The sequence below is a fragment of the Microcaecilia unicolor genome, chromosome 8 (genome assembly GCF_901765095.1).
Source record: "Microcaecilia unicolor chromosome 8, aMicUni1.1, whole genome shotgun sequence".
In the NCBI taxonomy this organism is placed as follows: Eukaryota; Metazoa; Chordata; class Amphibia; order Gymnophiona; family Siphonopidae; genus Microcaecilia; species Microcaecilia unicolor.
Genome location: NC_044038.1, coordinates 9,991,337 through 10,012,785, shown reverse-complemented (window position 1 = coordinate 10,012,785; position 21,449 = coordinate 9,991,337). Strand labels below are relative to the sequence as shown.

The 21,449-nt window shown below is 44.2% G+C and overlaps 1 protein-coding gene across 1 annotated transcript in view; it reads right to left on the bottom strand.

Annotated features, from left to right (window-relative positions):
- COPS3 (COP9 signalosome subunit 3) overlaps window positions 1–21,449 on the bottom strand; it is a 65,287-nt gene that overhangs the window by 21,419 nt on the left and 22,419 nt on the right. The window contains exons 7-10 of the mRNA XM_030212982.1: window positions 17,592–17,732; window positions 4,872–5,045; window positions 2,206–2,292; window positions 925–1,038 (exon numbers count right to left, since the gene is read on the bottom strand). Of these exons, the coding sequence (XP_030068842.1) occupies window positions 925–1,038; window positions 2,206–2,292; window positions 4,872–5,045; window positions 17,592–17,732 (516 nt within the window). The remainder of the gene's footprint in view (window positions 1–924; window positions 1,039–2,205; window positions 2,293–4,871; window positions 5,046–17,591; window positions 17,733–21,449) is intronic.

The following is a 21,449-nucleotide window of genomic DNA, read 5'->3' as shown; positions in this document are numbered from 1 at the left end:
AACACGAACAAATTCACAACCATCAACACACCAAAACTAAATCTCCCAATTTCAGACACCCTAAAAATTCTTGGAGTTACCATTGATTGCCACCTAACACTTGAGAATCACGCGAAAAACATAACCAAGAAGATGTTCCACTCAATGTGGAAACTAAAAAGAGTAAGACCTTTCTTCCCAAGAGCCGTCTTCCGTAACCTGGTACAATCAATGGTACTCAGTCATCTAGACTACTGCAACGCACTCTACGCTGGCTGCAAAGAGCAAATAATCAAGAAACTTCAGACAGCCCAGAACACAGCAGCTAGACTCATATTCAGTAAAACAAAATATGAAAGTGCTAAACCCCTACGAGAAAAGCTACACTGGCTCCCTTTTAAAGAGCGCATCACGTTCAAAATATGCTCCCTAGTTCACAAAATCATTCACGGAGATGCCCCAGCCTACATGTCAGACCTGATAGACCTACCACCCAGGAACGCTAAAAAACCATCCCGCACATTCCTTAATCTTCACTTCCCCAACTGCAAAGGTCTAAAATACAAACTAATGCATGCGTCAACCTTTTCCTACTTGAGCACACAATTCTAGAATGCGCTGCAGCGCAACTTAAAAACAATCTACGAACTAACCAACTTCCACAAACTATTGAAGACCCATCTCTTTAACAAGATATACCACAAAGACCAACAAATGTGATCTCCTATACATAATGTAATGTAAGCCACATTGAGCCTGCAAAGAGGTGGGAAAATGTGGGATACAAATACAATAAAATAAATAAATACTTCTACCTATTTCTAGCACTTTTGGAATACAAGGGTCCCTACATTACAGTGCTGGCCTTCAATCTGCATATAAAGGGGGATAATTGATCACACCTGTACTTCATTCCATAACAGATCTAGTACATGCATTATTTACCTCCTGATCAATATTATGAAGCATAGCCGGATTGTTATATTTCTCAGGGTTATCATGGAAACACACCATCCCATCTTTTTGATTAATACTTGCAAAGATTTCACCATCTTCTATCTGTAGAAAAATAACCAGATGTTTTACACTCAATTTTTAGGGCACTTGTTCATAACTGCATACATAAAAACTTGAAAGCTGTACAATACAGGCATTATCAAAAGGAATACACTAAAAACCTCAAGTCAAGACTTGTAATTGTGCCTGGATCTGGATTTATTTAAGCCACTGCTTGCCCCTTGGTAGCATGGAATGTTGCTACTATTTGGGTTTCTGCCAGGTATATTGACCACTGTTGCAAACAAAATACTGGGCTAGATGGACCATTGGTCTGACCCAGTATCTTTATTCTCATGTTCTAAGAAGTCCATACATAATACAAACAAGCACAAATTTCTTTTTAGAGGGATAGATATTCAGCATGGTTTGATAGGAGATGCTTCTGTCTGATTAAGTCATGCTGTCACAGTCTGCACCACAGCACTCTGCAACGTTATCCGGGCACTGCAAATAGTTTTTCATGTACCAGCACTGAATAACTGGGCAAGTAGGACTGCATAAATTGTTGTCCTAACCTTGCCCAGTTAGTTATCTGGGCACAGCACTGAATTATTGGTAGTACCTATATAACTTCTGGGTCATGCCGAAGACCTAGATATTCAGTGCCGGTATATGGATTAGGCCTGGCACTGAACATCCGGGTCTAATTTAGCACATTAGAGTAGGCACTTACAAAAAGATACAGCCAACAAGTCCAAAGTAACCAACTCTACTGATACCCTTCAACTTTTGAGACTATGAACAGTACTACCAATTTCTATAGCGCTACTAGATGAGTACAGGGCTGTACACATACATTTAAGAGGCAATCCCTGCTCAACAGAGCCTATGCTCTATTCAAGAAAAACAAGGAAATAAGAGGTTAAGGAGTTTCATTTGTTATAAGAATGATTAAACAGCAAAAAGCTTGACTAAAAGCTTACAAGACAGAAACAGGAGTTTTGAGTTCCTGGAATGTATGTACTCCAAGGACACAACCAAAAAACTTCTATCTGGGGGAAAAAAGTGCCGGTAGCCAAACTTTCTGGGCCGTACTGCAACTGTGAGGTTTATCAGGCTGATCTATTGCCATGAGAATAAGCCTTTTAATCTGATACTGACTGACACTTTTGGTTGCAAGAGAGGTAGTGGGAGAGATACAAAGTTCTTACATAATGAAATTCTTACCATATGGAGGACATATTTTTCTGCTTCCTGGGCTCCTGATAACTGGACCCGACTTGCCATATCTTGTAATGACAGCGTTAAGAAAGTCTGAAATCATGAAGAATATTAGAACAGTAAAGTAGACAAATAGGTATCTAGGGAGAAATTAGATCTTACCTGCCAATTTTATTTATTTATTACATTTGTATCCCACATTTTCCTGCATAGCAGTAGGCTCAATGTGGCTTACAGGTTCCAGAGAGGAGCGTACCAACTCCGGGAATATATACAGAGTGGAAAATAGAGTAACAGTAGGTGCAAGGAAGCTGATAAGGTTCTGGAAAAGAGAATACAACTCTGGGACAAATATATAGTAGCATAAAGAGAGAATTAATTCCAATGAGGCTGATAAGTCTCCAGAGATGGGACTACAGCTTCTAGTAACATAGTAAATGACAGCAGATAAAGACCTGTACGGTACATCCAGTCTGCCCAAGATAAACTCATTTTACATGCTATGTGATACTTTATACGTATACCTGAGTTTGATTTGTCCTCGCCTTTCTCAGGGCACAGACAGTAGAAGTCTGCCCAGTACTGTTGTACTAAGTTCTGAAGCTAACATCGAAGCCCCTTAAATTTACACTCCAGCCCACCCCTTATCTATTCAGTCACGATCAGGGCGTAGACCGTAGAAGTCTGCCTGTCTGACATTGCTGCCTGGATGTCTCAGCGCCATCTGAAACTAAACAAGACCAAGACTGAGCTTCTTATCTTTCCCCCTAAACCAACCTCTCCTCCTCCCCCATTCTCTATTTCTGTGGACAACACTCTCATCCTTCCTGTTTCATCAGCTCCTAACCTTGGGGTCATCTTCGACTCCTCCCTCTCCTTCTCTGCACATATTCAGCAGACTGCTAAAACCTGTCGTTTCTTTTTCTATATCACCAAAATTCGCCCTTTCCTTTCTGAGCACACTACCAGAACCCTCATCCACACTCTTATCACCTCTCGCAACTTGCTTCTCACAGGTCTCCCACTTAGCCATCTCTCTCCTCTTCAATCTGTTCAAAATTCTGCTGCACAACTAATATTCCGCCAGTGTCGTTATGCTATTAGCCCTCTCCTCAAGTCACTTCATTGGCTTCCTATCCGTTTCCGCATACAGTTCAAACTCCTCTTATTGACCTATAAGTGCATTCACTCTGCAGTTCCTCAGTACCTCTCCACTCTCATCTCTCCCTACATTCCTCCCCGGGAACTCCGTTCACTGGATAAATCTCTCTTATCTGCATTCTTCTCCTCCACTGCTAAATGGGTTAAATTATTATGGGGACGGGTGGGGACGGGTTGGGATGGTTTAAATTTTTGCGGGGATGGGTAAGATTCCAGTGGGGATGGGTGGGGACGGGTAAGATTCCAGCAGGGATGGGCGGGGATGGGTTGGATTTCTGTCCCCGTGCAACTCTCTACTTTGAAATCCATTATCAAGTGCACTTTAAGGCATTATTTAGAAGCATACCAAGCACTACTCACACCTATATGCCTAGTGCCCTCCCCCCCCCCCCCCCCCCCCCCCAAATGTCAGGTCTAGCTAACGCCCCTGGTGACACATGCAAAAATAAGGGAGATTGGGAGGGGTGAGGGCAAGAAAAAAGCCCCTCACATCACCGTAGGTGCCCAGTTCTTTCTTCATTTTAGACAGGTTCTTAGTCTACTGATGTGTCCCAATAAAGTACATGGTCTTTAAGGTGTCAATTTCAGGATCCAAGGTGAACATAATGAGTTTACTATAGCATAAGAATCCTCAGACGATCTGTTTCTAGAGTATATTAGCAGGGCAGTGTCCTTACCTCCAATGCACCTCTTCTTTAAGGGCCTCAGTCTGGGTAGGGAGGTCTGGACAGAAAATTTTAGATGGAGTCCTGATAGTTATTATGGTTTTCTCATTCTTGGGTTAGTGACCATGAGGTGATGTTTAACTATCACATTTGGCCAACAATTGCCTTAGCTTTGACATACGATAACAAGAAGCTGAAGGCAGCACCATTCCCCTATAAAGGGAAATGAAATCAGCTCTTGAGGTTCCCCACCACCACCCGTCTCCATATGCTTGTAGGAGGATAACACCCGCTTGTCTGGCATGACAATCAGAATAAAGGATTTAAACAAATTCCAAGAGAGGCATAGATGAGGGGAAAGAAATACACGGGAAAGAGGAGAGTGACTGAGACATATAAAATTTTATTTAGCAGTCTACTGGGTCTTCTGTTTCCCAAAATGATAGTTTAATACAGTGGAGCTTTAGATCTCCTGATAGTTATGTTATAAAGTTTGCAGCATTGGAGGGAGGAGGGGAGAGGGAGGAGGGTGGGTTCTGGGTGAAAAATGTAAAAGTTTTCAGATACTGTTCTGTATTTGCAAGTAATGTATTGTTGAGAGTGTAGATGAGGAATGCACTGTCAATATTACCATTGTTTCTTTGTTATAGTATCAATAAAAACCGTTTAAACATAAACAAATTCCAAGAGGAAAGTCCACATGCCACATCCTTATCAGCTCAGGAAAGCCTTTATCTATCTTTTTATTAGCAATAAGGACTGTTATCTACTCCTCAGCGACTGCTGGACTTTCATAGACCTCTAATCTGACCCACTATGGCACATCTTATGAAGAAAGTTTCTTACCTTGGTTAGCCTCTGAATGTTTTTTTTATAGAGAGATGACAGGCACTGCTTAACCAATCCCATATTGTTATCTCTGGCAAATGTTTCACTATGCTTGTTCACCAGATTCCGAAGTTCAGATGGATTATTCGTTGAATAAACTTGTGCTAGCTCATGGTATGCATTGCTCAGGGGCTGCAATTGAAAGCAGACTTGAGTCATTCTAGCCAAACAGAACTGGCATATGAACTCCATTAAACATTTATTGAAAGTTTGTGTGTGTCATGCAACCATCTCGTCTAGAAATCAAGCAAAGCACCAAAAACCATCTACCATGCCAAATAAATGGGTTACGTACTTGTAACAGAGGTTCTTCACAAACACAAGAAATTAGCTACACACAAGGGTGACTTCATCCCAGATGGCCCAGGTCAGTTCTGCTCTACCAGAGCCTAGAAGAGTCTGGAAAGCTTTCTGGATATGCTAGCATGCTCCTCCTGTGAGACTATAGCTCCTCCCCTTCAGTCTATTCCATAGTTTAGATAATTTCAACTGGAAATAGAGGTGGAAGGGCACGGCCGACTGTCTGCTGTCCATGGAAAACCTCCGTTACAGGTAAGTAACCCCACTTTCTTTATTGACAAGAAGGGTACAATCAGCCACACACACAGGTGACTCCCAAGCTGAGGATGGAAGGATTATTCAGCTATCAGAATGTGGAAAGATCACCCTTACAACCCAGGTGTAACTGGTGTGGTAGGCTGATAATTAGGGGAAAAATATGAATGTTAGAGATGCATCTGAATACTGACTGAAGCACGCACAGCAAATTCACCAGTTTAGGGAAGGGAGCTCCCAGGAAAGACCCATGTCTTCCATAATCAATACGGCTATAACCTACTTTGCTCAAGTGCTTCAAGAAATAATAGTTGTGGTTTACTGCACAAAATAGTTCAAGATTATACTACAAACAGAACCAGAATTATAGGCTTGGGAGCTTGATCACAGCACTACTATTCAGGTGATTTTATGTTGAAATTCCAGCAGATATCCTTGGTTCCCATGGAATAGTCAGGAACCATAAGAAGACTTCCTGTGATGGCTCTATAAGGTTGGAAATAGAAGTGAATTTGGACTTTGTTCACAATTAATGGGCTAAGACAGTATCTATAGATGAGGCACTAACTGCCTTAGAAACATAATCAGTATCACCGTAGGGAGGTGGTATGCCCCTCTTGACTTCAGCAGAGGGGCCTTTTTCTCCATGGCCAAAAACATTTCAGTGGTGCACAGTGAACCTAGCCAGCCTGAACACAAGGATAATATCCTACTAAAAGATGGTAAGTCTTGCCTTCTCCCTCCCCCCTCCAAATCTCAGTTGGGCCCTGGCAGCAGTGAATTTGAAGGTATCCTCTGTTGATGTCGAGGGGCATAGCAGTAACTTGACCACATCCTTGGAGACTAGTCAAACTGAAATATGGAGCCTTGCCCTCTGAGCCATCTCAAGGGTATGGCACAAGTAGTTGCCTCAGGGACAGCCATGACTCAGTCATGCCAAAGGCAGCTAGCTCTGGCCAGAGACAGCAAGACTTGATGCTCATTGACTCATCCAACACAAAGCATATCCTCAAGTCAACCTGACTAAATCCTTACATTCTAACGTGCTCAAAAGGAAGAGAGTGAAGAAAATCTCTGCCATCAAGACATGTCTAACATCCGAGTGGGTGCCCACCTGGGCAGTAGTGATCATCAAAGAATTTGGATTGATATAACGGCTAAAGCAGAGAGCAGCCACTCAAAACTCACTGTCAGCACTCCATGGCCACAGACACCGAGACCCCTTGGGGTTGCTCCAAGTCTTATGGGCAATTTGGGGGGGGGGGGTTTGGGGGGGGGGGGGTTGTCTGTCCAGACCAAATGTGGTATACTTAGGATTTCAGCAATGCCTTTGACATGGTTCTGCACAGGTGGCTGATAAATAAATTGAGTGCCCACAGTATGGGTCCTCGAGTAACTGATTGGGTTTAAAATTGATTGAATGGAAGGAGACAGAGTGTAGCGTTAAATGGAGCTTGCGCTGAATAAAGGGATGTCATCAATGGAGTACCGCAGGGATCGGTCCTTTGGCCGGCTCTTTTTTTTTTTTTTTAAATCTGTTTATTGGCACCACATTAGACATGCAAAAATATAAAAACCAAAGGACTGATTACAAAGCTTAACCATCCACATTTCTGTGATAAAGAGTGCCAAACATACATTTTTTAAAATTTTTAAACCCCTTCCCCATAGCCTCCCCTCTCCCCATTATTCCTCTCAAATTTCTGTTTTTATTGAAAATATTGTGCAGATACCAAGTCATTATGTAGCAACAGTGTATTAAACATCTCTCGAACTTAAATACTGAACAGTGTAAGATAGCATATAGAATATTCCCTCATTTCCCCCCTCCCCCCCATCTTGCAATCAGCCATTAGAAAACATTGAGGATCGGTAGACAGACGTCCAGAAGCATTCAAAGTCTTGGAACAATGAGTTTAGGGGCATCAAGGTCTATGTTAGATTTTAGTCTCCATGATCGATATCGTTCCCATAACCTATTAAACTTTGCTACATGTCCAGATCGTAAAGCTGTCATTTTAGACATTTGATATAGATAGTCCATCTTATATACTACTTTTATCACAGGTGGTGCCACTGAGCTTTTCCACTGTGCAGCCAATATAATTTTTCCCGCCACCAACCATATTGAAGTGAGGCGATGGTCTAAAAGACGTACCCCTAGGGGGCGGACATGTAGCAAGCAGACCTCCGGCTTTTGAGGATATCGCACTCCTGTCACTTGGATAAACATATCAATCAACTCTGCCCAATAAAGCTGAATTTTTGGATATGTCCACCAAATATGAAGCATGTCCCCCACTGCCACACAACCCCTCCAACACTTGTCAGACCCCTGCCCATACATTTTTACCAATCGCTTAGGAGTGTAATACCATTGATATAATATTTTATAACTGTTTTCTATCATTGAACTAGATATAGAAACCCGCAACATATGTTCCATGGCTTTTTCCCATTGTGTATATTCTATTGTTATTTGTAAATTTTGCTCCCACCGCTGTAGATAGTGTAGTATAGGCTTCTTGTCATAGAGCAATGCCTTATAGAGGCGAGAGATACATCCCCGGTGACTGCCCACCCTTATTGCTTGTTCTATGGCCAATTCCTCTAAGGACAGTTCAATTTTTGCCCTTTTATTTATATAATCTCTTATACGATTATAGTGAAACAGGTGGTAAGATGGCAAACCATACTCCTCTTGCAAATCTGTGAATGGTATCATCTGTCCCTCATCCCATAGTTGCCCTAATGTGTTCAGTCCCTTCTTCTCCCAACAACTATAAAGTGGATTGGCCATCCCCAGAGGACAACCTGGAGCAGTTTTTATGGCCATCTGTTGGAAATAGATTCTGTTGGGGATATACCGCTGCCGTATAGCCAACCAAGTCTGTAGGGGATATTGCACAGCTAGTGGGGCTTTCCTAATGTATGCCTGAACCTGCTTCTTTGGCATCCATATAATGGAGCGCATGTCAGCGAGCCCCATCCAATGCCGTTCCACTTGGAGCCATGGTTTTGCATTACCAATAGTCCACTCCGCTAATACTCGTAATTGTGCCGCTTGGTGGTATAGGGCGAAGTTTGGTACTCCCATACCACCCTGTTTTTTGGATTGGTATAGGACGTTTGCTCTGACTCTTGGTGGTTTATGCTGCCAGATATAAGCAAAAACTTTTCGATTTAGTTGGCGAAAGAAACCCCTCGGCATTGGCAATGGTAGTGCAAGAAATAAATATAACAGCTTGGGCAATATCATCATTTTTATAGCTGCCACCCTTCCCAACCAAGATAATTCTAAGCCCTCCCATTTATCTAAATCCCGAAAAAGTTCCTGAAGCTTGGACGGGAAATTAGCCTGATGGAGATCCGCCAAGTTAGGTGTTAATTGGATACCCAGATATCTAAGAGTTCGGGTAACCCATTTGACCGGGAATTGCTGCCGTAACAAGCCTTCCTCTATCTGCGTTATCCCAAGTCCTAAAACCTCTGATTTGGCCATATTCACACGAAACCCAGATAACTGACCATAGTGATTCAATTCTTGTATTACCTGAGGTAACGATTCGCTAGGGGTTGTCACCGTTAAAAGGACATCATCCGCAAATAGCATGATTTTATGGGTTATGTGTCCTATCCTTAGACCATGTATGTAAGGGTTTTGGCGTATGTGTTGTGCCAAAGGTTCCATGGTCAAGGCGAATAACAATGGTGATAACGCACAACCCTGCCGCATTCCCCGTTCTAACGTGATAGGGCGGGAACTAGTCCCGTTGATCCGTAAGACCGCCAATGGCTGAGCATATATTAGTCGAAGCCAAAGGAGAAATCGACCCGTAAAACCCATATGCTCCAGGACCTCAAACATGAAGGCCCAATTAACCCGATCAAACGCCTTTTCTGCATCTAATGAAAGGAGCATCATGGGTTGTCGGGTGCTAACTGACTCATGGATCAAGTGTAGTGCTCTCCTAACATTATCAAATGCTTGCCGTCCTACAATAAAGCCCGTTTGGTCCCCATGTACTAATTTCGGCATGAGCTTTTGTAGCCTTTTAGCTAATATTTTGGTAAAGATTTTATAGTCGGATCCCAAGAGTGATATTGGGCGATAGGAGTTACACAGCTGTGGATCCTTCCCGGGTTTCTGCAGGACTACAACATTTGCCAATCTCCAGGTAGCCGGCAACTCGTGTTGGAATTCAATTTCATTGAAGGCTCGGACCAATAATGGTATCAATTGCTTACTATAGCATTTATAAAATTTATTAGTATATCCATCGGGCCCTGGCACTTTGCCATGTGGTAGGTCTCGTATAGCCCATACCACCTCATCTGATGTAATAGGAGCTGAGAGCATCTCCTCCTCTATTAGAGATAACTGAGGAAGCATGGCGTGGGTTAGATAGCTTTGGGCCTGTTGTTGATCTAGGGTCCCCTCACATTGGTATAATGTTGTATAGAAGTGGGAGAATACCGCTCCAATGTCTTCTCGTGTGGTATGCATATTCCCGTCCATATCCCGAATCGAGGGGATATGTGTATTCGTAGACCATTTTTTTAATTTATGGGCAAGTAGCCGTGAGGCCTTATTTCCGAATTCAAAATAGGTCTGTCTTACTCGTTGCAATTGTTCCGTGATCTCTGCCAGTTGGAGCTCCCTAAGTTCCATCCTTAAATTATGCATCTGGTGTTGTATGTCCCCTGTCTCCCCCTGTTGGGTGGCTCGCTCACTAAGAGCCATCAATTCTGCATGTATCTGTTGTGTCCGTGCTCTCGCCTGTCGCTCAACATGTGCCTGGATGGAGATGGCTTTTCCCCTAATCATGGCCTTGCAACCTTCCCATAATATTCCGGACGATACCTCACCATTATCATTGAGGTCAATGTATTCTTTAATATCTGCTTCTAGCCTAGTGACTATTGCCGGGTCTGCTAGCAACGAGTCATTGAAGCGCCATTGTGGCTTCTCCAAGTTTCGTGTTTTCCTTTTGAGCTCCAGCACCACCGGAGCATGGTCTGACCACGTCCTAGGGTGTATCTGGATATCTTCTACAGTGGAAAGTAAAGTCGGTGGCCCTAGCCATAGGTCTATGCGAGATTGAGATTTATGTACCGCCGAATAATATGTATACCCTCTCGCTTGCGGATTGATCTGCCTCCATATGTCCAATATCTGCCATTGTCTCATAAATTTGTGTAATTGGGCCCGGTCAGCTTGTGAGTATCGAATCCCCTGTGTGGTATTGTCTAATGTGGGATGTAGCGTGAGGTTAAAATCTCCGCCAATTAACAGGGTACCCTCAATATATTTAGTAAGAAGTATCGACACGTCTAGATAGAAGGCCCCCTGTTGGTCGTTGGGGGCATAGATATTTAAAAGCGATAATATCTCCCCCTCCGTTTTCACTATCAACAACAGGTATCTACCCCCTTTGTCTCTGATCACTCGCTGTACTTGCCAAGGGTATTTATGAGAGAGTACTATCAATACTCCATTCTTTTTTTTTTCCCGGTAGTTAGATGCAAAAAATATTTGCTGATTTCTCTTTGCACAGCATAGCCGTTCAGCCGTCTGAACTAGATGTGTTTCCTGAATGAATGCTATGTCTGCCTTTAGGCGTTGGATCTCTTTAAACATGAGCTGGCGTTTTCCCGGTGAATTAAGCCCCTTTACATTAAGGGTCATACACGTTAGAATACTCATCCCCCCCTTATTACTGTTATGTCTAGTTCACTACATCGCCTCTGGTTCTGGACTGTACCTAGTTGTAATTCTCTCTCCCCAACCCTCAGTTTGATGATAATCTGAACTATTCCCCCCCAACTATTAACTCCCATGCCCACCCTACCCTCCGTAAGACATCCCTGTATTATACTCATAAGGATGTCAGAGAAGAAAGTGACCCCCCCCCTCATTTATTATCAGTAAACAGCTTGATCCCCACTTCATCAGGCAATTGAGTATTATATCTTTGTCAAGCCATTACTGCCTGTGTACATTGCCTTACCCTATTTTTTTTTTTTTTAGCCAAATTCAAATCATCATTTGTAACATTATAGTCATCTGTTTAAGGTCTCTTATCTAGTTTCCCTGCAGCATGAACTGTGCTCTATGTTCGGGTTGTATTTTCATTTCTTCTTAGCTGGGTACCCGAGTGTTGGCGCTGTAGCCGTCCCTTTCCTGCAGTAACTCGTTGCCAGCGTGGCTTGTCTCCTACTGATAGTTTCTGTTTCGTTGATGTCGCGATTTCTCCACTTGGTCCGTCTTCCGGAAAAATCTCCGCTACTTCTGCGATGTCCCGGACCTGATGTTGTTTCCCATCTTTGTAAAATCTAAGCACAAATGGATGGCCCCATCTGTACTTAATGCCTTTATCAGCCAGGAATTTCGTAAAGGGTCGAAGCTCCGCTCTTCGTTTCAATGTAGTAGCAGCCAAATCCTGGTAACACTCTATATGATAGGAGTCCCATTGAAATCCTGGGGTGGCGCGCGAGGCCTGCATTATCTGCTCCTTTAGTTTAAAATCACTAAAGCAGGCAATGATATCCTTTGGACGGTTTGAGTTCATGCTGCCCAAGGCTCTGTGTGCTCGTACCAGTTGAATTTCTGTGGGATCTTTAATAATCTGGCGTTCCTTAAGCAATGCGCTAGCAATTTTTTTTATAGTCAGTTCGCAGTCTAGGTATTGTGGCGTGTCGGGAAGGCCACAAAATCTCACATTGCATCGGCGACTGCGGTTTTCTAGATCCTCTACTTTGTCCCAGATCTGCTGAGTCTCCTGCTTGGCGTCCCGGAGTTGCGTGTCAAAAGCTTGGAGTAGCTCAGTATGTTCTTCCAATCGGTCTTCCGTTTCAGCTACTCTTATACCCAGCGCGCCAATTTCTCCGCGAAGTTCCGCCCCCAGCATAGTAATGTCCGCTCGCACTGCCGCTATGATATCTGCTTTTATTTCCTGTAGCCACCCCCGAATCTCCTGCATGCGGTTTTCCTCTGGCAAGTGTCCCTCGCCCGTGGCGAATAACGGTGGGGAAAGTTGCGTTGGACTGCCCCCTCGGGAGTCTGGCTGGTGCGGCTCAAGTGTTGGCGCGCTCATGTCCGCGGCTGGGCCCTTATATGCGAACACTTGTAAATTGACTCTCGGGGCTCTCGGGGCTCTGGAACTAGTCATATATCGCTTACCGCTGGTTTCAGATGCAGTTCTCACGTACTTAGAGGTCGCGTTTGTGTAGGGTATTATCAGTGGGAGTCCTGGTAGCTTGGGGCTAGTCGGAGCTCGTGGCTCAGGCAGCCATTTCGGGTGGTGACGTCACTTCCTCCCCTGGCCGGCTCTTTTTAACATCTTTGTGAGTGATATTGCAGAAGGGCTGTCTGGTAAGGTTTGTCTCTTTGAGGATGATACCAAACTCTGCAGAAGGATGGACACCCTGGAGGGTGTAAATGACATGAGGAAGCTGGAGGAATGGTGTGATATTGGGCAACTAAGACTTAATGCTAAAAAATGCAGGGTCAGGCACTTGGGTCACAAAAATCCAAGGGAACAGTACAATATAGGGGGTGAAGTGCTTCTGTGTACAAAGGAAGAGAGGGACTTGGGGGTGATTGTGTCTGATGACCTTAAAATTTCCAAACAGGTAGAAAAAGCGACAGTCAAAGCCAGAAGGATGCTTGGGTGTATAAAGAGAGGGATGACCAGCAGGAAAAAAAGAGGTGATATTGCCCTTGTATACGTTTCTGGTGAGGCCCCATTTAGAGTACTGTGTGCAGTTCTGGAGACCACACCTGCCCGGACATTTTAATGCAACAAATAACTGCTGCTTCACTGAATAGGTTCATGCAAAATCATCTGATATATAAATTGAGAAAGATACTCTGTATGGTGAAAAGACTCCTGACGCAGGCCTGACCGGCCGAAACACAGCTGTGTCGAGTCCTTATCACCCTATTTTTGTATCATTTTTTATGGATATTTTTATGGTTAATAAATATTTTTAAGCTTTTATATTAAAAGTGTCGTCTTGATTTTTTTGTTTTAGTTTTCTTTTTTTTTTCTTTTGTGAGTCATCTTCGCTGTTTGGGTCATCACTGAATAGGTTTTCATGTTTTCCCAAAAAAGACCACAGTGTAAATCAGATTTAGAAATTTGTTACTTGCACAGGTAAACAATTTGTTGCTATGTCTATATGGGAAAATATTTTGATGCATCATATTATTCAATATAAAAGGGCTGTAAACATCTGTATTTGACAAAGGACAAAGACCAAAAGTCCTGAGTCATGCGTCAATACTGCTATTCTCATGCTAAAAAAAAGTGTTCAGGCTGGCTTAGGAGATAGTCAGCTCTGATCTAAAGAGATTGATTCTACTTAATTTTTTGAAAGGTAAAATTAGTTCTTACCTGATAATTTTCTTTCCATTAGTCCCTACAGATCAATCCAGAGACTTGTGGGTTATGTCCCTCAACCAGCAGATGGAGATAGAGAGAACTCCGAGATTTGTATATGTGGTCTTGTGCAGCCTGCTCAATCAAACATATAAATGGCAAGTGACCGACTCACCTGCAAATGAGCAGTAGACTTCCCTCTCTGTCCCGCCCTCGCGTCAAGATGTGATGACATCAGAGGATGGAACAGAGAGGGAAACGGAGTCGGAGTTACTGTCGGACGCTGCCGCTGGAGCTTGGAAACTAATATTGCGCGCACCAACCTCCACCCTCCCCCCCATCCCCGCCCCACCTCCACTGACCTGACAGCGCCTCTCACCTCCGTGTGGAAGCGCTGCAGGCAGCAGCGCTTTACGGAGGTGAGAGGCGCTATCAGGTCAGTGCAGGGGGCCCGGCACGGAGGGGGGAGGGAGCGACAGCGAGGAGGGTAGCTGGAAATCTCGCACGTTTTAATGGGCTTAACGGCTAGGCTCAGTATAAACGATACCAATCCAGAGACTTGTGGGATGTACCAAAGCAATACTCAAGTAGAGTGGGCCCCACGCACCCCCGAGGTCAACACCGATGCCCCGAAGGCCGCATCCTGACGCGCTACCACATCCAACCGGTAATGCCTTGAGAAAGTATGCACCGACGCCAAGGTAGCCGCTTTGCAAATGTCTTCCAACGACACCAAACGAGCCTCAGCAAAAGACGTAGCTTGCGCCCGAGTAGAATGCGCCTGCAACCGAAGAGGATTCTTCCCCAATGATACATATGCCAAACTAATCGCTTCCCGAAGCCAACGGGCCACCGTGGCCTTAGAGGTCATAGCCCCTTTCCTGTGTCCCGCAAACAGCACAAACAGATGATTCGAACACCGGAAAGAGTTTGTGGCCTCCAAGTAACGAAGAAGAATGCGTTGTACATTCAAACAACGCAAGGCACAAAACTCACTTGGGTACTCTTCTCGCCGAAAGGCTGGCAACAAAGCCTGAGCCAGATGCAAGCGAGACACCACTTTAGGCAAGGAGGATGGAACTGTCTGAATGCACACCTCCACCTCCGTAAAATGAAGGGAAGGATACCTGCATGACAACACCTGGAGCTCCAACACCCACCTTTCCGAGGCCATAGTCACCAAAAATACCGCCTTCACCGTCAGATCTTTTAGGGATATCTGACTCAGGGGTTCAAAAGGAGGACGCTGCATGGCCTGGAGAACCAGGTTTAAATTCCATTCTGGAAGAACCGGTGTCCTCGAAGGCCTAATATGGTTGACCCTCCACAAAAAATGCACAACATCCGGATGAGACGCTATTGAGCGACCGTCCAAGCAGGCCAGAGCCGCCACTTGCACTTTAAGAGTGCTCCAGGAAAGTGCCTTATCCAGACCGTCCTGCAAGAAGGCCAGGATGAAAGACAGTGACGCCGATTCTGCCGAAATGCCTGCCAAGGAACACCAAGACACAAAAGTGCGCCACACTCGTGCGTAAGCTGATGATGTAGATCGCTTCCGCGCCTGCAACACTGTGGCAATCACACTGTTGGGATAACTCTTGCGCCGGAGGCACGACCGCTCAACAGCCACGCCGTAAGCCCAAAGGGGGTGGGATTCTCCATGACTATTGGACCCTGCACTAGCAGATCGCCGTGTTCTGACAGTGGAAGAGAGCTGTCGGCCAGCAGACGAACCAGGTCCATGTACCATGGACGCCTGGGCCAGGCCGGCGCCACCAGAATTACCGGCCCCAGATTTCGAACAATACGCCCGATTACGTGCCCTATCATGGGCCACGGCAGAAACACATACATGAGGTCCTCCGGCCATGGCTGGAGAAGCGCATCTATACCCTGGGAGCGGGCCTCTCTGCCCCTACTGAAGAAGCAGGGCACTTTGGCATTCGAAGAATGCGCCATCAGCTCTATCACTGGAACTCCCCACAGAAACGTGATCCGATCGAACGCTCATTGGGAGAGCTCCCACTCTCCCGGATCCAATTGATTCCGGCTGAGGAAGTCCGCTTCCACATTCCACTATGTGCGTTGCCGAAAGCATCAAGAGATGCTTCTCTGCCCACAGACAAAGGGAGGAGGCCTCCTCCGCCAGCCGGGCACTCCTGGTGCTCCACTGCCTGTTGACATATGCGACCGCTGTCACATTGTCGGACAATACCCTGACCGGCTGCTCCTGAAGAAGGGCTACGAAGGCCTGTAGCGCTAGTCGGATGGCCCGTAATGCCAGAAGATTTATCGGCTGAGTCACTTCCACCGATGACCAGGAGCCCTGGGCCATTCGGCCAAGACAGTGGGCCCCCCAACCCGTTAGGCTGGCATCCGTGGTTACCACGATCCATTCTGGGGGTCGCAAGGGGCAATCCCGAGGAGACTCTGCGGCAACAGCCACCAGCGCATCACAAAGTGCGATCTCAGGGACCACGGGATTCACATCGCATAATCCTCGGAAAGAGGCGACCACCGACTGAGCAGGGACCACTGAAGCGGACTCATGTGGCTCCTGGCCCAAAGAATCATGTCCAACGTTGCAGCCATAGATCCCAGAACCTGCACGTAATCCCAAGCTCTGGGAACAGGAACCCGAAGTAAGGTAGACAGCTGAGCCTGCAACCGCAGCCGACAAGCTTCTGGTAGAAACACTCTGCCCTGCTGAGTGTCCAAGAGGACCCCCAGGTACTCCAAAGACTGCGACGGTATGAGCTGGCACTTTTGAAGGTTGACAATCCAACCCAGAGACCGCAACATGCGCAACACCTCTTCGGCAGCCTCAACACACTCTGCGTGCGACGGCGCACAAACCAACCAGTCGTCTAAATACGGATGAACTTGAATGCCCCGAGCCCTTAAAAAGGCTGCGACGACCACCATAACCTTGGAAAAGGCACGGGGCACCGTTGCGAGCCCGAACGGCATGGCCTGGAACTGCTGTCCCAGCACCGCAACTAGATAGAGAGAATACTGAGATTGAGCTGGCTGCACAGGACCACATATACCAATCTCGGAGTTCTCTCTATCTCCATCTGCTGGTTGAGGGACATAACCCACAAGTCTCTGGATTGATCTGGGGATGCAATGGAAGCGGTAATTTAGCAAAATTGAGGTACATGCCTCAATTCATTCACACATCTATTCAAGACTAAGTGAAGCGAGCAGCAGCTGCTGATTGTACTGCCCCCCCACTAAAAAAAAGTGGGTTGCATTTGAGGAACAGACATCACAAAAAGCCAAGCCCCAGTCTGTCTTCTCTAAGTCCTCACAGACCTGATCAACAGGTTCCTACTTCTAAAGCATATCAGTGGTTGTCAGAGATACAAAACTATCAGCCATTTTCTCAAATCCTTCTTAATGCAATATGTACTCTACTTAGAGATGAAACTGTTTGCCACACTGGTGAAATCAGAGATTGTGCACTGTCATTCAGAGGACTTGGCTGGGGCTGAGGACACTGAAGAGGAGGAGGAGGAAGGAGTCCTACTTATCATCCAATGGCTACACTTAGTGACAAATTTAAGACCCATGACTACATGGTTCCAGAAAGAGAAAGGGGGTATTGCTCCTACCTGAGAACTAAATCACTGTGAGGGTAGGTAGGAACAAAGGGTCAATATGCCAGATTCCACACAGCTGAAGCCCAAAAAGGTACAAAGAAAAAACAAAACTAAAAAATGGGTAATGTACTTACCTTAATGAATCTACCCACTATCTGCGATGTGTACTTGGGTAACTGCTGAACTTTCCCAAGAAGTATTAAAGAAACTAAAATATACTTTTTATAGGCTTCCAGCATAATGTGACTGACTGCCATTGCTGGAATAGTTATAGCCTGCATAGGAAAAACAGAAGAAGAAAAAAAAAACTAATATCAGTACGGTATAAATAATGCTGCAATCTACCTTAAATAAAGAAATTCAAACAGTCAAAAAACATTTTTTAAAAGGCATGATTAAAATGGAACCTAGCTCCAGCAGTTTAACAAATAACACAATCCACTTTAGAATTTACGAGAGCTACAGTAGAAAACAAATTAGCAGAATAAATATCAAGTGTACACGAAATGTTTGATAATTTCTGCAACAATGAATGGACTTCATCTACAGTTATAGAAAATAACTGTCTTGAAGCTTAGAAGGCATCTCCTACTTTTGCCGCTTAGGGGCTGGCAGTGGCGCCAATATCGGGTCCAGTTTTACGTTTTTCCCAGCCATAGGACCCTATGTGAGTATTCCCACAGCTTTTAAGCTCAAAAAAAGCGAGGTTGTGAATGACAAGAGTTCAAGATCCGTCGAAACAGCGGGAGCTGTTAAATCAGGCAGCCATTCTGCTTGAGGCTTAGCCACGCCCCAGAGTGCAGTCTGTCTTGAAGACCTGGGCTCGCCTAGACTTATTTTGTCAGGCTCCACATTAGGATTTATCGCAAAGAAAAAGGATTTAGATGTTATTGTGGACAATACATTGAAATCTTCTGCTCAATGTGCAGAGACGGCCAAAAAAAGCAAACAATTTTAGGAATTATTAGAAAAGGAATAGAGAATGAAACAAAAATATTATAATGCCATTGTATCACTCTGTGGTGACACTGCACCTTAGAGTATTGTGTGCAATTCTAGTTACCGCATTTCAAAAGATATAGTGGAGGGTGAGCTGTGAAGCCGTGGTGTTTTGTTTTGGTTTTTCTATTCTTTTTGTTATGTGTTGTTTGCTTTTGTGTATACTTTTCTGTTGTATTTTGAAAACTTTTAATAAAATATGATACAAAAAAAAAAAAAGGCATCTCCTACTCAGACTTATTTATGTGCTTTTAGGTTGAGAAATTTCAGCTGCAACCGAAACCTCTCTGAAAGGTTAGAGAGATGCCATTTCCAAGTTGAGACTTCTGAAGCCACTGTAAGAGGAGATGAAGGCCGAGAAAGCAGACCTATTGAACTGCTCAGAACATCAGCCAATCTTTAACAGTTGCTCTTCTGTTCCATAATGGTCACAGAGCCAGTTGAGTGAATACTTCTTGGTCCATGTGGTCACGGGTCTGCAGTCATAGCTCTCGTCCTCCTGGGTCAAGCACAAATGACATAACTTTGTAGGTTGCACTGACATTTTTCTCCAACAGGATGGGTAAAGCCTAGCTCTGCCTGTACCATGATTCTCTGGCATCAAAAATAGAAATAAGTTATTTACATAAGAACATGAGTTGCCCTACTGGGTCAGACCAAAGGGAAAAAGAAAGGGAGTGGGACTTGATATACCGCCTTTCTGTGGTTTTTGCAACTACATACAAAGCGGTGGTCCACCTAGCCCAGTATTCTGATTCCAGCAGTGGACAATCAAGGTCACAGGTACCTGGTGGAGTCCCAAAAAGTAGCAAGAGTCCATGCAACTTAACTCCAAAGATAAGCAGTGGCTTTCTTCAGGTCAGCTACCTTAATAGTGTATGGACTTTTCCTTCAGGAATTTGTCCAAACCTTTTTTTAAACCCTAGCTACATTGAACGCTTTTTATCACTAGCTCTGAAAAGGAGATCTAAGCTTAACTATACATTAAGTGAAAAAAGTATTTTCTCCCATTTGTTTTAAATATGCTACTATGTAACTTCAGGAGTGTCCCCTATTTTTTGTACTTTGAAAGAAGTAAACAGTCAGTTTGACCTTACCCATTACACTCCATCCAGGATTTGTGAGACTTCTCCCCTTCAGCCATCTCTTCTCCAAGCTGGTGCCTAATAAAGTCTTTCCTCATGAGAATCTTCCCATCCCCTTATTTTGGTTACCTTCTCTGTATCTTTTCCCATTTTCACTACATTTTTTTAAAATTTATAAATACATCTATACACATGTACCAGCAATACAGGGAAAATATCCATAAAGAAAAGAAGTACACAAGAAAGATTTTATATCCCTTCCTCAGACCACTATATGTAGGGAGGAGTGCACACACAAATTCACAGAGCTTAATAAAAGAAAAATACAAAATCAAGAAAAGGCCTGGCGTAAAACCCGCAAGTATATATCTACATCAGCTAATTCTCAGATGATACATTCACCCTACAGAGATTCTTCAGGTCCAAAAAAACTAAGTTGGTCTGATACAAAAAAACATTTAACCCCCAAACAGCATATTTGACACTTGCAAGGATAGGCCAGGAAAGAAAAAAAAAAGGTCCCAGTTTTTGGTGTTTTTTTTTTTTTGTTTGTTTTTACTTCTTGCATCCTCAGGAATCCTCTTCTCCTTTCTTGTGTGGACTTAGTGACATCCGGATCTATCCATATCCGTTGTCCACAAAACAGACTGCTGATTTCAGAAATAAAAAAAGTCTCATGATTGCATTTAGGTCTTGCTCAAAAACAAAGACAAGTAGATCTTTCACGTATTTCAGAAAAGGATTCATCCAGTATTGTAGACAAGTCTTTATTATCTTCTTATTATTGATGATAATTGATCTGCAGCCCCTGTTATTTCCTCTACCTTACTAGAGGTATTTGGAAAATAATACCTTTTATTAATAGGGGAATAGCTTACTGGGGTAACTTCAAATTTTCCAGTAAGAATTTTTTTTAAGAGTTCCAAAGGAGATAAGCCTGGGGTCTTCGGAAACTGTAATACTCAGAGATTAAGCCTTCTATTAAAATTTTCCAGTTTTCAATGTTACGATGTATCAAAAGTTTGTATTTCAACTGCACATTCAAGGTCTCCTTAACTTCAATTTGAATTTGGTTAACCTGTTCAGCAGAATGTGTCTTAACGGAGTCCAAAGATAATGTGAGACTCAACTTTACTCACTAATGCTTCAACTTCTCGCACAGACTTTCCCACCAGTCAAGTTGAGCCTTTGAAGGGCTTTCCAAACCTTCTCCAAGGTAACCACCATGGGTGTAGCTTCTCACGCCGCTCCAACAATCTCTCCTTCGGCACACCGCTCCTCAAGTCTAACCCCTTCAGTGCAACTCACTGATGCAGCGCCTTCTTGTCACAGAAGCGAGTGCAGAAAGTTCCCAGGCATCCAACCAGACAAGGTGGGGGTCTAACAGTCGAAGGGGACAACGATGCATCCCTTGGACAAGCTTACAGCAGGACCTCCTGGCTTCTCCTATGGAGTTTGACGGCGTATTACTCCAAACTTTGCTGGATAGGAGAGGTGGTCATCTGGAAGGGTAAGGCTCAAATCACCTCCTTTTTAGCATGAGGCATTATTCACAGCAGAAAATAACAAAATTTCAGAAAAGACATGAGAGACAAACACTCACGCCACCATCTTCACCGCTCCCCCTCCACTATATCTTTTGAAATGCGGTAACTAGAATTGCACACAATACTCTAAGGTGCAGTGTCACCACAGAGTGATACAATGGCATTATAATATTTTTGTTTCATTCTCTATTCCTTTTCTAATAATTCCTAAAATTGTTTGCTTTTTTTGGCCGTCTCTGCACATTGAGCAGAAGATTTCAATGTATTGTCCACAATAACATCTAAATCCTTTTTCTCGGCGATGAATCCTAATGTGGAGCCTAGTATCATGTACCAACAATTTGGGTTATTCTTCCCAATG